General features: G+C 37.5%; 1 protein-coding gene across 1 annotated transcript; it reads right to left on the reverse strand.

The window, feature by feature from the left end:
* Positions 1–1,763: 1,763 nt before the first annotated feature.
* ACOX3 (acyl-CoA oxidase 3, pristanoyl) lies at positions 1,764–12,658 on the reverse strand (the record flags this gene model as incomplete). Its single annotated transcript, XM_010152922.1, has 10 exons — positions 1,764–1,905; positions 2,575–2,642; positions 3,145–3,319; positions 5,969–6,084; positions 7,771–7,884; positions 8,536–8,655; positions 8,779–8,899; positions 10,456–10,578; positions 11,964–12,146; positions 12,562–12,658. Coding segments are annotated over 10 exons (1,259 nt in total), but the record flags the coding sequence as incomplete, so codon positions are not given.
* Positions 12,659–15,616: the final 2,958 nt, after the last annotated feature.

The raw sequence follows: 15,616 nt of genomic DNA on the forward strand, positions 1-15,616 counted from the left end.
GTAAAGAGAGTTAACTCTTTTCTGGATGAATCCAGCACACCTCCCATGACCTCTTTCATTAATTTAAGCCTCAAAAATCTACAGAAATGGAAACAAAGATTCCAGTGCCAATTATAATCCTCTTGTTGAGATGGCTGGGTACGTGGAGCTAGCCCTTCCTCCTTTATTTGTAGAGCCTGTGTTACCAAAGTAATCTCCGTTAGGTCAGCATCTGGTTAGAAAAATCTAGGCTGCCTTCTGTATTGCTTGATCACCATGGGAACGATGGATAACTTCAGACATGAAGACACAGACAGAGAATATTGAAAAGCATTGAGTCCACTTGACTCAGCAATCCTGTCAGTCCTGGCAGTCTCCCCAGGCTCCAGTGATTCTCTACAGGGTCTACCCACACTAAACCAAACTCCCATACTGTGACACTACTGTCTACATAACAGTCATCCCACAGCTTGGCCCTGCTGCCTAGGGTTGGCCAGTAAGCAAGAATTTTGGTTTGCTGAGACTTTGGAATGAAATATAGCTCTTTAAATATGCCAAGGGGAAAAAAAAAAAGCAGAGAGGGACCACGACCTAGGATAGCCAAATCCATGGTGCACCCACATCCTGAATCCTGCTTGTAGGTCTGGTTATGACACCTCAGAAAGGATACAGCAGAACTAGGAAAGATACACAGAAGGAAAACAAAACCTGTTGCAGGAATGAAAAGCTCCGCCCTCCAGATAGTAAATATATACCGACTGGGACTAGGAAGTATTTTTTTACAGTATTCAAATTAAGGATATTATGGTGTCATGGAAGCCAAAAGACAGCTGAATTTGAAAATTGATGAGAAAAATGAATGGAGGATAGATACATCTGTGGCTATTAAACAGTGATACAAATACAACCTATGGCTTTAGGTATCTCTTAAACCACCAACTGCCAACAGCTGAGACACCATGGAAAGAACACTTCAATATTTCATCTGTTTCATACAGTGTTTTCCTTGGCCACTGTCAGTTACAGAGTATTCTGTGAGCCGGATCCAGTATGGCCATTCTTACATTCTTGATTCAACTCTTCCTTTTGTGTAACTTAGACTATACAAAAAAATCTCCCTCAGCCTTTACAAGGATGGATTATATATTCATTACAGCAAGGAGAGGTGCTAACAAAACCACATCCTTTAACTATGTATTAAGATTACTGAGATCCCTTGGGTAATGCCACACCTTGTACTGGTTAGTACAAGATACTCTGTCATATCCTAGAATTCCCACTGGATAAACAGAATTCTCAAAGAATTGTGCCATTTCTGATATAATTTTTAAGTGGAATAAGTTTTAAATTTTCCTTTTGCTTATTAAAATAACTATTTCATGAAGAATTAAAAGAAAGAAAAACTGTGTACACCATTTATATGCAAATCACACAGCTCTGGGTGTAATGTGAATACCAATAAATGCAGCCAAAGTCTTAAGCCGAGCAGAAACACACTTTACTACCTCTCAAACTTATTAAGCTATATACAGAAGACATGTTACTTCTTAAGGAATCTTAGGAGATGGTGTAATTTTTAATTTTGTTGTTCAGCAGCACAGGCATCCACAAGAGCAAACTAGAGCAATACTGTATGACTTTGTCACTGAATCCTACCTATGTCCAGCAAATGCAAAACATCGTTTTCTGCTGACATCAATCTAACCATGGCACTTTCCAGTGAAAAAGCGTCCTCCTTTTCTTTTGCAGCTGTGAAGTGTCTTGAATATGTTATGGCTATGTACAGGCAATATGCTTCTTAATGATTAAACTTACACATTTTAAAATGGGTTTTCTTACCTCTCCACTAGCTTTACCAATGGGAGAGTTGAGAATGAAGTCAGGAGGAGCAAAGACATCGACCAGGGCAACTGCATCATCTTTTAACTGTTTAAAACCAAAAGAAATACATTTGGCAACTTCTGTAGTTATCTATGGCTACCTGAGAACTAAGGAGCAGCATATTTTCATAAAGTACCAGTTATCGGTAACTTAAAGAGAAATCCACAATAACGAATCTAGATTAATTTTGCCTTTTTTCCTCCCAGGGATATTTCCAAAAAGGGACTGTATTTTAAATGTTTTCCTCTTTTGCTTAGGGGTTTTAAAATACATTTTAACCAAGATGGTACAAACATGAAACCATGTATTTTTGAACTTTAAAACCGTAACTTCCAGATTCTTCACTGAAATTTTACCTACCTGTGAATGATCCAGTTTGAAAAGCTTTTGAGTTGAAAATAAAAAAGAGCTAACACCATAATGAAATAAATAGAACTGGATTGCAGTATTTCACTGGCTTTCCAATGAAGACTGCAAGGCCACAAATCACAGATTGTTATTTTGCAAGATGTATTGTTTTGCTTTTTTTTTGGTAAATAATCTAGGACTAGATTCAGGGCCAATCAGTTACTAAACTTTACAGAAAGTTATTCAGAAACTATTAATGTAATATCCTGCTCATTTACCCACTGAGGTATAGAATAACAGACACACCTCTTTTTTAGTACTTGTATATTAAATTATTATTTAATCAGAACAATATGGAAGGCTTACCCTGTAGCAGAGCTCCAGAATAGCATTCTGAATAAATCTACCAGCTTGTTCACCTGAAGCATAGCCACCTGCAAATACATTCACCAAGAAGCTTATGCCAGTTAAAATTGCACTGATACAACCCTTTGACAAAAGAGTTTATCAGTTCAGTATTCAAGAGACTAAATAGATGTTCCTGTGTAATTGGACTGTCTTTCATTAATAACTGGACTGCAAAACTGTCAATCCAAGACATCTGGAGCCTTCTGCATTAACTACAGCATCTGGCTGCCTACACCCCAACCTCTCCCCCAAGCACTGGACCACATCAAAACTTGTGAGCCCTCCATCATCTCTGAGCTAAGAGACAGCCTTTTGGATTAATTGGGAGCTCCAGATTTCTGCTCCTCAAACTTTTTTTCATAATGGTGGTTTTATATTACACAGACAATAAGGAAATGCTCTAATCTAAATCATTAATTAGGATTCCCTCCCCCTGCCAAAATACAACGTGGGAAAAACAATTCTTAATCTTTAAATTAAAATTTTCATAAAGTGACATGCACAGTATATGCAGGGAGCTAATCTCACCTTGGTAGAGCACAGCCAGGTGTCTACTTAAAGCCCAGAGTCCATACAGAGCACTGAGATTCTTAAGCACTGTCTGCAGAGTAGCTGGAATGTTGGGATCATGAGTGTAGTCATGATATCTCTGTAAGACTGTTTGTTCAATAAAAGCAATGGCTAATGATCGGCAGTAGTACACCTTAGGAAAGAGAAAAGAAGGGCACCGAGTAACAAAATACCAGAAACCAGTCCTCAGCTGGTGCAAAATGGCATTGCTCTGGTTAAATGAGTGGAGATCTGTTGATTTAGATCTGCTTGAGATTAGTTCGAGATTAGATAGTTTAAGGTTAAAAAAAGTCTAAGAAGAAACTCTAGGAGAAAATGCTTTCTACATCATCTTTGCAAAGGTTAGTCATAAAATAACTCCTGAAATGACTCTTAGAAAATTAGATCCTAATTTTCCACTGTGTTCCAGTTTGGGTAGTCTTTTGTAACAAGCCAAAGGCAGGGCAGATTGTCTGCCTATTACCAGTGTAATTTGTCAGCTGCACCCAGACTGTATGGCATGAAGTAGCTACATCAGAGAGAAGACCATGCAAAATCACGTTTCCTGACTTTAGGATCATTAATTAACCCATTTAACTCTAAGAAGATAGAAGTAGGTTTACATTTATTTAATACCATGCAGAATTTTATAAAGAGGATAAAATCTTCAAAGTGGTTCAGTAAACTATTAAAACTTACTACAGTCCATTCAAATAATAAATAAAAAATTTGATCACGTGAGCATGAGTGGATTCTGTTTATGGATTGCAATAGACTGCAGTATCTTTTGAAAGAACTATCCAACTAATCCTTGCCAATTATCTGATCAGAAAGGCAAGTCACCAGTTACTCTTTTAAGAGTGTAACACCTTAAGTGACTGTACTCACCTAGGTACACTTGTCTACTTTTATATACTTCGCCTTTGCTGTATCATGGCTTATGTTTTACCATGAAACAGACTGCTGACTGAAAACAGAACCGTTGGTGAACAGAATGGGAACATGAGACCATTGCTGTTGTGGCTGATTTGTTGCAATGCCATAAACTGGAGTTTGTTTTTAGCTCATTTGTTCAGGTTTGTTTTTTTCTTTTTTCATTTAGAATTCATTGATTAGTTTTCCTTTTTTCTTTTAAGTACTTGCATCATCTTTGCATTTAAATCCACTGTGGCATTTAAAAAAGGCATATTCCAGAGTCTGCTGTCTCTTTTGATAGCTGTTCAATGGCATACTTAACATCCAAGCTCAGATAAAAGTATGACCTGCAAAATACATATCCATTCTCTGCAGGTTTAGGGAGAATGTCCTCCTTACCAGATGGACTTTTTTAGATATGAATGTGGATTCCTTAGTCAGAATGAAATAAGTCTTAGCATTGCAAATGATGCATTAAGAATTAATTCCCTATTCTTCTCCCCTGTAATTCTATTTCCTTCTTTAACTTTGCTTGCACTTCTGTATTGTTTCTATGAGGCTATCTCCAAAGCAAAATAACCGAGGCATAGGCTAGGAATCTCTTCCAGATCTCCCATAGGAAGAACAAATATTATATATTAGTCAGCCACTGGGCTGACAGAAAAGTGCTTCTTCATGCCCAGAAATTTTAAAGTCAAGTATGTACATGTCTTTAAAGCTCAGCTTGTAAATAATTTTCAGATGTTTTTGAGGCATGTCATTTAACATCAACAATCCTACTGTCCTGAGGATGAATTGAGAAAAGGAAACATAATGACCTAAGGTATATCAATGCTTTCTCAAAAGTTGTTGTGTCCTAAGTATCTTTAAATTATAGCACGCCTGAAAATAAAAGAGAAACAGGTGAGTAACCTTCATGCTGCTGAACAAATCATCCTCTCCAATACACTGGTCCTGGCACCAGCCTCCCAAGAGCTGGCCAACTGACAGACAATCAGCATTCTGAATCTGACTGTGAAAAGTTTCTCTAATAAGCTGATTCAGGGTAAAAACAGGAAAGGTTTCCTCCACTCTACCAGTGGTTTTACACAGACCATCCCTGTGGAAGTTAGGCTGGCTTTTTTCTAGGTGCAGAATTGAATATTCCTTCCTGCTGTTTTTTAATGAGCTTTGCAGATAAGGTGAATGACACTGGCCATCTTCAGGGAAAAGATCTCTCCTCAGTGACAAATGACAAGTGTTCTTTTCCTGGATGTCAGCCAGTTTTTCCTCATGGAGGTAACAGAAGAATTTGGGGAGCTTGGGGATATACACTAAAATTTGGAGTTAAGCCGTTCCTAGCTGTTAAAACTCACTGGTGAGCGAGTGGATCTGCTATATGTAGACTGTCAATGTTTCCTTTTCAGCTTCCAATGCTGTCAGTCTGGTATCTTTCATGAGTACTTTGCACTATAGAAATTAGAGATGGAAAAGACCTATTAGGTCATCTAGTTTACCTACCTGCCAGAGCAAGATTCTTTCCTACAGTATGTATTTGGCCATAAGAGCAGACGGAGATGTAATATTCAGATGTTGCAGTACCTTTAATAGTAGTAGATTTAGTCTTCAGAAGTTGTGATATCAAAATTACAGACATCACCCAGCACATGTCTGCAACTTTTCTGAAGGGAAATATATCTTGGAAGACTTCTGATGATGATAACTGTCCTCCTGCTATCGTATTCAATACAATGCACATGGACAGGTATTACATTTTATTAGTTACATGACTTGCTGCTTTATGCTTAAGGAAATCACACTTCATGACACAAGAAGAAAAAACTAAAACGGATCTGACAAACTTCAATGAAAGTAAGTAAATAAAATAAGAAAGCTGAATAAGTATTACCTGACAGTTGTTTTTTGCCTCAAAATCACCTCGCCCAGACTGCTTCTCCTTGCTCAGCTTTAGGTCACTTTCTCGGAGCAGGTAGCAAACCAGCCATTTATATGCTGCTAAAGGAACTGAAAAAGAGAAACCCCAAATTCTTAATATTCACGTTTATAATGCAAGAAGTCACATGCAGATTCCACTGCAGTCTCAGTTTTTGTTACCCACTCTGAAAAGTTCAAGTGTTAATTAACCAATCTATTAACATGACACTTTGCCCACTACAGTAGCTGCAGAAAATAACAGCTGGGTACGATAGTCAGGTTGTACCTGTACAGTGCAGGCGTACCACGGCTTACCATACACTAGTTCAAACCGGCCCCAAGCTAACAGACAAGGTATATCCACAGCTCAATTTAGAGACAAATATTTTCTGACTCAATCATATTTTTTAGCTTGTTATTTTCTTCCCATATTAAGACTCAGGTCTACAAGGTACTCAGTATGTCCTAAGAATATAAGAAAAGAAGACATTTCATGGACCCATCCCTTTGCAATTGTGCAATGATGCTACGTACTGCCAAGCCTGTGACTTCTAAGCTTGCAAAGGTGGCTGCATGGAACTGCATTTGAACTAACGGCTTTCTATGTAAGTGTGTTATACTTTTAGAGCAGCCCGGAACTAGTAAGGAAAAAAGTACTGCAGCATAAAGTGCTTGTATGAATCCTGCTTGCTTGTTGCTTAGCTTAAGATTTAATGTACAGTATTATTCAGGCAATTGTGAGTGTTTACGTGCTGCCTAAATTTGGGCACCTAAATTAATAGTCAAGTTTCTAACAGAATGCAATAAAACAGATTCAGGTATTTTTAAAACTAAAGTCTGGTTCAGTAGGTATTACAAGAGAGGAGAGAACATATGCTTAGGTATCAGTTGGTGCTCTGCTGGATGTCACAAGCTGGAGACATACAACAAAGAAGAAAGCAAGCTGTTGTTTTGAACCACTCTTTGTATTCTGAAGTTATTCGGATTTCACCCTATAGCCATTATGATACTACCTCACTTGGTGCTGTGCATCACTATCAGAAATTCAGCTTTTTTGCAATTATTTGAGCATGAAGTGGTTACTGAATTCTAGGAATCAACTCAATTGCCCCTTACATATTAGGAGTGGAGTTTCTCCCTCCAGCATGTTCTCAGTTTCACAGATTCACTTTTGCTCAACTCTCTGTCACTATCTGATTATTTGTTCATTTCTTTGCTAATTTTTGCCTCCAAGGGCCAGTCTGGAGACACAGGCACACAAAGGTGGGAATGGCATGTAATGTCACCTTGATTTGATTACAGCAGAATAAGCCAGGACAACTGCAGGGAAATTTCTTTCACCGTTACTCATTTTTCTCCATGTAACCAAAAGCAATGGTAAAAAGTGAAGATACTTAAGAGTCTTTTCAACATATTTATAAATCACTTGCATGGTTTTCTAAAATAAGATCTTTTAATGATATAAGGGTGATGGCAGTTAATGCCCCTCACAATAGTTTCACTGGAAAACAACAATTAAGTGGCAAAAAACTCTAGATGCTATTTTAGAGGAACAAAAATATCTGCTGCTATCCTCCATTCCAGACTTGAGGCTGGGGATGGTAGGACATATTTTGAAATGAAAACTGTTTTCCTAGTAAACTGAAATGCAAATAGAACAAAGAAAGTCAGCAAATAGTAATATGACAAAATCTAATATACAGAAGAGGTTAAATCTCAAATCTCTGGAAAGCAGTTTAAGGTTCTAGAATCAATTTAACAACAGCAGATGGCTACCTGAGGAGTCCATGCAATCTTCAACACTACTGGCTGTAAATTTCCAGTCTATGATACGATGGTAGTCTTGCAAGAAGTTTATTGTTCCAAAAGGAGATTCAAAAGGCACTTTATCTGAAATACCAAAGAAAATAAAAATGATTTATGAGACAAGAAATCAGACTCTTTGGAACTGAAAGTCTATTACAAAACTATGCATATACTTGATAGGCCAAATGCAATTAGGCCATAATGTTTATTTTATTATGGCCTAGTCCAGCCAAATGAGAACTGGTGGACAAGTGCTGAAAAACCTGACATCACTGCCTACAAGCCCCCTAAGATTAAACTCCTATTGCTGAGTTTTCCAATTCCCTAAATGGTGGTGAAACTCATTGCTAGGAAATTGAAAGAAAATCTAGAGAGCTACAAATCATGCTGATGGACACTGCTACTAAGTTAGGTAATATTAACTGGTTTAAGTACAATGAGCAGAGGGTAATCAGGACAACTTTAGGAGTAGTTCCATTGAACTACTTCTCAGGGAGTAAGATACTACCTAATCTGATAAGGGATGGCAAAACATCTGCAAGACTTAAGTGAAAGAATATCTCTTGCAGCAAATATCCGTGTATTGTGAACCTATCATATGATGTCTGTAGCACATTATTTATGCTCTACAAAATGATGAAATGACTGTCAATTGCTTTCAGTATGAAATTACCTCCTCATTTCATTATCTACACACTGCTGGGTCCAGCATAGGATTCCGCAATGAAAACCTACCTCTTATGCAATTTATCCAGCTCATTAAGTAGTTGCTGGTTTGCTGAAGCAGGACGTTGTTATCTCCCTCATATGTGCAGTTTGGATCATTGTCATTTCGGATTTCACCCAGACGATTCACTTAACAAGAACAAGTGCACAATTTAATACATTGCAATGTATTAATGGAATCTAAGAGAGAAGAAATAATTATTCTCAGATAAGATGCAAGAGAGTTGTTTATGCCTGTAGTCTGTAACTTACTGGCAAGGTAACCGTGTCCTCCACAAGCTTCTCGACACTCCTGGGCTGCCTGCTGAGCAGTCCAAGAAGACAGTGGTTTGCTGGCAGCAGATAAGGCGTGAATCTCACGTCCCAAATCAGCCTTTGTGAAAAACAAGTTAAATGTGAGTAATAACTTTTACACAAAGAAAGTTTGTGACCAGCTAAAGCCATAGATACGTGTACCGCTTTATAATGAAAAAAGAGTAACTGGCAATACATAAATAAAATTTTATGAGACCTATGTATGGGCAGAGTGTATTTTTCTTCTGCCACCAAAAAAAAAAACCCTGCCACAGCTGAAAAACCTGCAGCACTTTCTTATATGGGACAGCAATAATTTGTGCCAGGTAATGGACACATGGATACATCTCAGCTCAGATGTGCCAAGTGACATGGTATTGTATGGGAGAGTTCACTTTTCCTCCCAAGGATGGTGGTTGAATGTGGCATGTCCAGAGAAACCTTCTGTCCTCTCTGTGACATAAGCAATCCCTCTCACCCCAGTCAGCAAGGGGATATTGATATTTACTGCCTTACATGGTTTCCACTGATCTTTCAAGTATCAGTTTTGCAAAGAGTAGGAAAACTGTCCTACTCTCAATTTATACTCCCTCAATTTCCAGATAATCACAGTAGTCGGCATTTACACTAACTTTGTGGGCCTTCCTTTGAAAATGTGTTTGGAATTCCAGTGTCTAGATATAGTGGGTTGATACAATCAAAGTTTGTTTAACAGTAACTACCTGGTTGGTTTTTTGGTTTGGTTTTTCTTTGTGGTTTTTTTTTTTAAAGATCTCCTGTACAACAAAAGGAATTCATAAGGATTACACTCTTAACATTGTAATCAGATTTTTCTCTATCACAGTATCTTTTCTGAAAACCACTGCTTTGCCTAAGGTTAGCACAAACGTATGAAGTATTAGATTAAAAAAATTGAACAGATTCTTCTGTGGTTTGCACAAAGAGGAGAAATTAGAATATCCAACCATTAGCACACAAGTCTTTCATGACCTTTATTTTAGCTGAAAAATGTCTGAGGGTTTAAGCAAGATCTGAGCAACACACAGCCAGTGTGTTGGCCCTAAAAATTAATACTGTCAATTTAAAAAAAAAAAAAAAAAAAATTGATATGCTATAAAAAAAACCATACTGCAGTTATTTTGGTAAAGAATCAGTCCTTGCACAGAGACAGATAGATCAAACATTTTCCCTGTAAAGGGCTGACTTCCAGTGGTTTGATTGCAGGTGAGAAATTCAGCATTAAGACTCAAAAGTCTTTTTTCTCCCAAATTTATCCTAATGCATGAATATGAATCGCAAACTCAAGCCAGACTCACAGAGTCTGTCCAGGAATTAAGAACAGTATCATTTCGGAAAGTCTTTGATATATGGCCCCCACTGTCTAATTTGCGAGAGTTGTAAGCTGAATTTACATTATCATAATACATTTATGATAAACAAATTTTCAAGGGAACATAACCTTAAATCCCATAGAAATCAATAAAACTTTAACCACTACATCAAAAATAATTTTGATGCTTTTCTAAATGCAACTTTAACCACCATTCTGTATGCCCCATATTTCTGAAACATTGCTCTAGCATTCTTGATTTTAAGATGGCTTCTTAGCTAACAAGAAATGTGTAAATATCTCACCTGTCTCTGACTCCTTTGCTTTGTCAATAAGCCTGCATAAAATTCTATGAAGTTCTCAAACAGGGATTTGGAGAAATAATCTAAGGCATATGCGGCAGCCAGATAAGGAAGAAGACGCCATTGCTAGAACAAAAATTAAATAGATTTGATTGCAAATTGTTATGTATTTTTTTATAGTTACATATATGTAACTACCTTACAATATTGAACCAACCCATTCATTTTTACTTTGTTCAGATTGGAAAACTGTTATATAAAGATTAAAACTACGCCATCCATGAACATAATTAAGTGTAACTATACACAAGTTACAGTTACATTATTCTAGTTCATGCATGTGATGACATTTCATGAACAAAAGTTTATGACATTTTATGAACTTGTGATAAACATTCTGTTAAACCAGTGCAAAAATTCACTGACACTTTGGGGACCAACGACATATTTTTGCCCTGTGTTTGGACAACGTCTGGCATGCCAGGGCCGGTCATGATTTATGCGTTTTTCAGTACCAAAATGCGAAACTGTTGTTGGTACAGCTATAACAGTTCCACTTGCTTGTCCACTGCTGAATGTACTCTAGCACTAGTTGCATTCTGCAAAAAAACCCCAGGGCTGGGAAGCAGAGGAAAAAGCATCTTTGCTGCTCCATGCAATTAGGAGCCCATGAAGGAAATGAGAAACTGCTTGGAAAACCTTCTGTGGTAAAGCAAGAAGAGAATGAGAGGTTCAGCAAGAGCCCACAGAACACGCCAAAACTGAGCAGAATTGAGAGACTCAAAGAATAGTGGGAAGCAGACCCCAGCGTTTGCAGAAGAGGTCGAAAGAAGGTGGCTTTTGACAGTTTGTAGAAACCCACTACATCTTGCAAAGTTGCAAGACTAAGTGCAAATCTGGAAAAAAGCAACCACTTCGCAAGGACAAAGTGGGCAGGTTTGTTCTCAGCACTTCTTACATATTAACCTTCCTCATTCAGCAGACCCGAGTTTTCTCTATTTCCCAGTTACCCTACACACTATTCTATTTTTTTTAAGAAGAAAAGGTATTTTTCACCTGCATAATCTGCTGAAAAGCTTTGGTTATATTAGTGCTAGCTTGAGACTTCACCACGATGAATGTCATTGATTTCTGTAATTTTAAAGCATAAAGGCTAAAAAAGAGAAAGTTAGCAGAGAAGCAAAAGAGACATGGACATTTTTAAACAAATACTATTTTCTCCATCTGCGGCACTTTAACGTGTGCATAGAAGCCAGTCTTTCTCTGAAAAGGTTACTATTTTAGAAGAAAAATGTTTCTAGGTACTTCAGAGAAACGTGAGTATTTGGGGTTTTGTTATTCCAAGAACTTATGTCAAAAGTCTGATCATGCCAGGAGGTCTTGAGTTGGAATGAACCTCCACAGCTGCACTGGAATGCCACTTCAGATGACACTGACAACTTTAATCTCACTACCTTCGGTGTTGCTATTTTTATCTGCAGTAGCTCTGAATCTGAGTTTCATGGATTTACCTGTGTTTGGTATTCAAGGACGGGTATTTCTTCTTCATCAGTTGGTCCAAACTGACGTCGAGCTGCTGAGAAGCGAATGGCTATCGATAAGGCAAGCTTTAAATTGGTTGTGGAAACTGCCGTGATCAGAATTCTGCCAGTGGACAAGGATCCCAGAGCTGCACTAAAACGCTCTTTAACATCCTGAATGAATAAAAGGCACAGACTGAAGGGTGAGGCTGTTTAATTTACCACCCCTGTAAAGAGACAACTCTGGTAGCGTGATCAGAATCCCAGAGGATTTGCCAATTTTCTTTCCTGACACATTCAGATAAGGCATTCAGGCAAGACTCAGAGTAGTTCCTCTCAGCTAATTTGGGATCAGTTGGGTAGCACAAAGAGCAAGAATTCAGTAAAACCAGTAAGGTGAGCTGAGACATCTCTGAAAGGCAATTAAAAACCAGCATTCCGAGTATCTTGTGTAAAATTGTCAGCCTTATTTAAGTCAAGCTATCAACATGAGAGACCCATGTTCCCATTTCTTAAACTACTTGTACCTTTGTATATTTAATGAACTTTACTAATGAAACAAAACCTTGACTGACTCCCTGATTCATACCTTGACAGAACTTGAGTAGTTCCCCTCAGCTGTGACATCTCCAGCTATATTCAGGATGCTTTCTTTAGGTATCCTGACACTGTGGAACATGGCAAATCTGTTTAAACAAATACACAATACGCAATGTAAAATCTACCTGGACATAGTCAGAGGCGTCTACATGACAGAGAAAAGGTCACAACAAACACACGATTGCACAATGATCTCAGGCATATCAGTGAACTGAAAACAGTGCCCATCAAGGCAGGTAGGTATTTTTAGGAGGGTGTACTTGGGAGAATAAAGGCTTTCAGACTCGGGGCAGCAGAGGAAATTCAAAATGGGAAATTATTTGTTGTAACTCTTCAGTTTGTTTCACTAAAGAAAAAGATTATGCCTACAAAACTAAACACTTCATTGACACTAGGAGACCATTTTAGCAGCTTCGTAAGTAAAGAAGTAAAGAAGTAATGGAAGGATGAGCAATGTATTCTGTTTGACAAGAGAGACAAGTTGCTACTTAGAGACCTTATACAGAGGTATAGGTCTTGATAGACACTCACCGACAGCCCAGAAACCTGAACTGAATTCTCAGTCTGCATGAGTTTAGGTCAATTACTTAGCTTGGTATCTCAGTCATCAAAAAGTTTGGGAAGACAAACTTCCTTCTCTGCATATAACCTGACTGAGCCATACTGACTCCTCACAATTCCCTGCTGCAAATAATTCTGCTGAACATTGTTCAGTCCAGTCTGGAAACTGCTATATATTTTTATGAGTCTAAAATATAGATCTGTGAGGATCGTTCATGTTACTGCAATACAAATGAGAACATAGCTGAAATAGCGCCCTGAGAAGGAACTGAATGGAGGATTTTCCTTTGTTTAAACTCAAACTAGGATTTCTGTTCCTTGGAATGTGGCACCTTAAAGAGGAAAAGCAAGATAACCTTTTCTAAATTGTGGCATCCTAGCAGCAATAAAGAAGGAAGTTGTTAGAATAGGCAGAATGTCCTGAGTATTCATATTCTTCAGGAAGAAAGTGTGTGGACAGTTTCACCCTAATGGGCAATACAGCTTGGCACAATAGCAGCAGTATCAGCTCTACTCACGAATATCTCAGCATCTAATAGCACTTGAAAAGCTGTATTTGTAATCAAAGAAAATTCCTTCTTCCTGCCAATACAGGCTGATCTATTTAATAAGGCTCACGAGAGCCAGGTCTTTCACATTAATAAATTACATAAGGGCTGTATTGCTGCGTGTGCTTTAAAATTACGAGTTGTTTCCAAGGAAACATATCTGCATACTGAATTTATTCAGCCGTAGAGATACACAGAATTTTTGGGCTTAGCCACAGAGAAAACCATGCTATCCTAACCAAGAACCAGCTGCTTACTGGCTTTAACCATGCTAAAAAGTGCTTTATTCAGTGCCAGTTTCACTGAGACAACACTACTTTGTAACAGAAACACATTCAGAATTTCCAAAAATCTGATTCCCATCTTTGTTAATATTTTTTTCATATCATTGAAAATGAAAAATCTCACTCAAAAGATCTTTTGATTAAATTCACATTCTCTGTTCCTTATATCCCAAATAAAAATCCATCACAACTAAAACTGTATAGCAACTTCAACATTTTTAAGCAGCAGCATGCATATTAGACAGAACTTGAGCTTTTAAATTATTATTACTTCTTACTTTCATTAAAAGAAAGTATGTGTGGCAAGGTTTAGGTCCCTAGCTTAGCACTCTTTTCCTAGTTTCTGTACATCCACACAGCTACACGAAGGAGTCTCAAATGTGTTCAAACAAATGATGAGGAAGACACTAATTACTGAAGAATACTTTCTTGATATGATACCTGCCAGTCATAGCACGTTGGCAGCTAAGCACTGGCATTTTTTTTATAAGTCATTAGAGCAAATGAGAATTTTAAAGAGGAATCTGAGCAATGAAAGTAAGGGAGCTTCATGGATGTTTATAAAGGATCCCTCCCAAGTAGGAAAAGATGCATGGAAGAAAGCAATGAAATATTATTTTGAAAAGCTATTGAATAGTTGTTAAAAACTGGAATCGTAAGACAGATCAAAGGAAGAGTTGACCTAACAGGGAGACGATACAATTTATGGGGCACAGATTAGGAAGACATTTCAAAGGGCTCTAGCTCTTGGACCTTCTCTTCGAAAACATGTATTTCAAGCATGTTTAGTCCTGTGTGTGATGAACAGTAGATTCGTGGTAGTAATGAAAATCAACATGTTAAATTGCCCTTTTGTGATTTTCACTGTAGTAGTGATTAGTTCAATTCATTCAGAAAAGCTGTGCAGCTGAAGAAAATTGTTTATATTGATACGTGCTTGAAACTCTAGAAGATTCAAAAAGCAACTTCAAACCTACTGATATATAAATATATACGCTAATAATCCACTTCTAGGAAATTCAAGCCTACTAATATTTAACATGTGGCAGATGTGCACCAAATATAACAGCACCCAAAATGACCTCAACAGTTTTACTCACTTTCATCTGTTGTGATACAACCCCAAATGGTTAAATCTAGAAGTTTTTTGCTGGAAGGAGCAAAAAATTTGTAGAAAGTTTTATTATAATGTCTGACATAAATATAATGTAGCTAATTCTGCATCACAAAAAAGACTACCTAGACTTATTTTGATTAAAACCCACATGTATACCCTTCTTATAATGATGTTTTTCAGAGCTAGTGAACCAGAATACTGTTCCAACCATTTCCAACCATTATATAACACTCTATTTTCTTAAAATCAAAATTAGTTCAAATAAGAGTTTTTCAAAGTTTAGATTTCTTTTCCTTGATACTGTCCATTAAAGATACATTATTTGCTTATTTTTCTGTAAGCTGCTATCAAAATAAACACGTATGTGACAGCAAAAACTTTAAGAAGCAAAAGAGGAAGACAGAGCTAGCAATTGAAAAATTACACAGAACATTACCATGCTTAAAGAAATAAGATATATTGCCTATAAGCACCGCTGTCAAAAATAAAAGCAGAACCTTACAGGACTTGGGAGTTAGGTGACCTTGTGAGATC

This window comes from Eurypyga helias, unplaced genomic scaffold (assembly GCF_000690775.1).
Source record: "Eurypyga helias isolate BGI_N326 unplaced genomic scaffold, ASM69077v1 scaffold47795, whole genome shotgun sequence".
NCBI classification, from domain to species: domain Eukaryota; kingdom Metazoa; phylum Chordata; class Aves; order Eurypygiformes; family Eurypygidae; genus Eurypyga; species Eurypyga helias.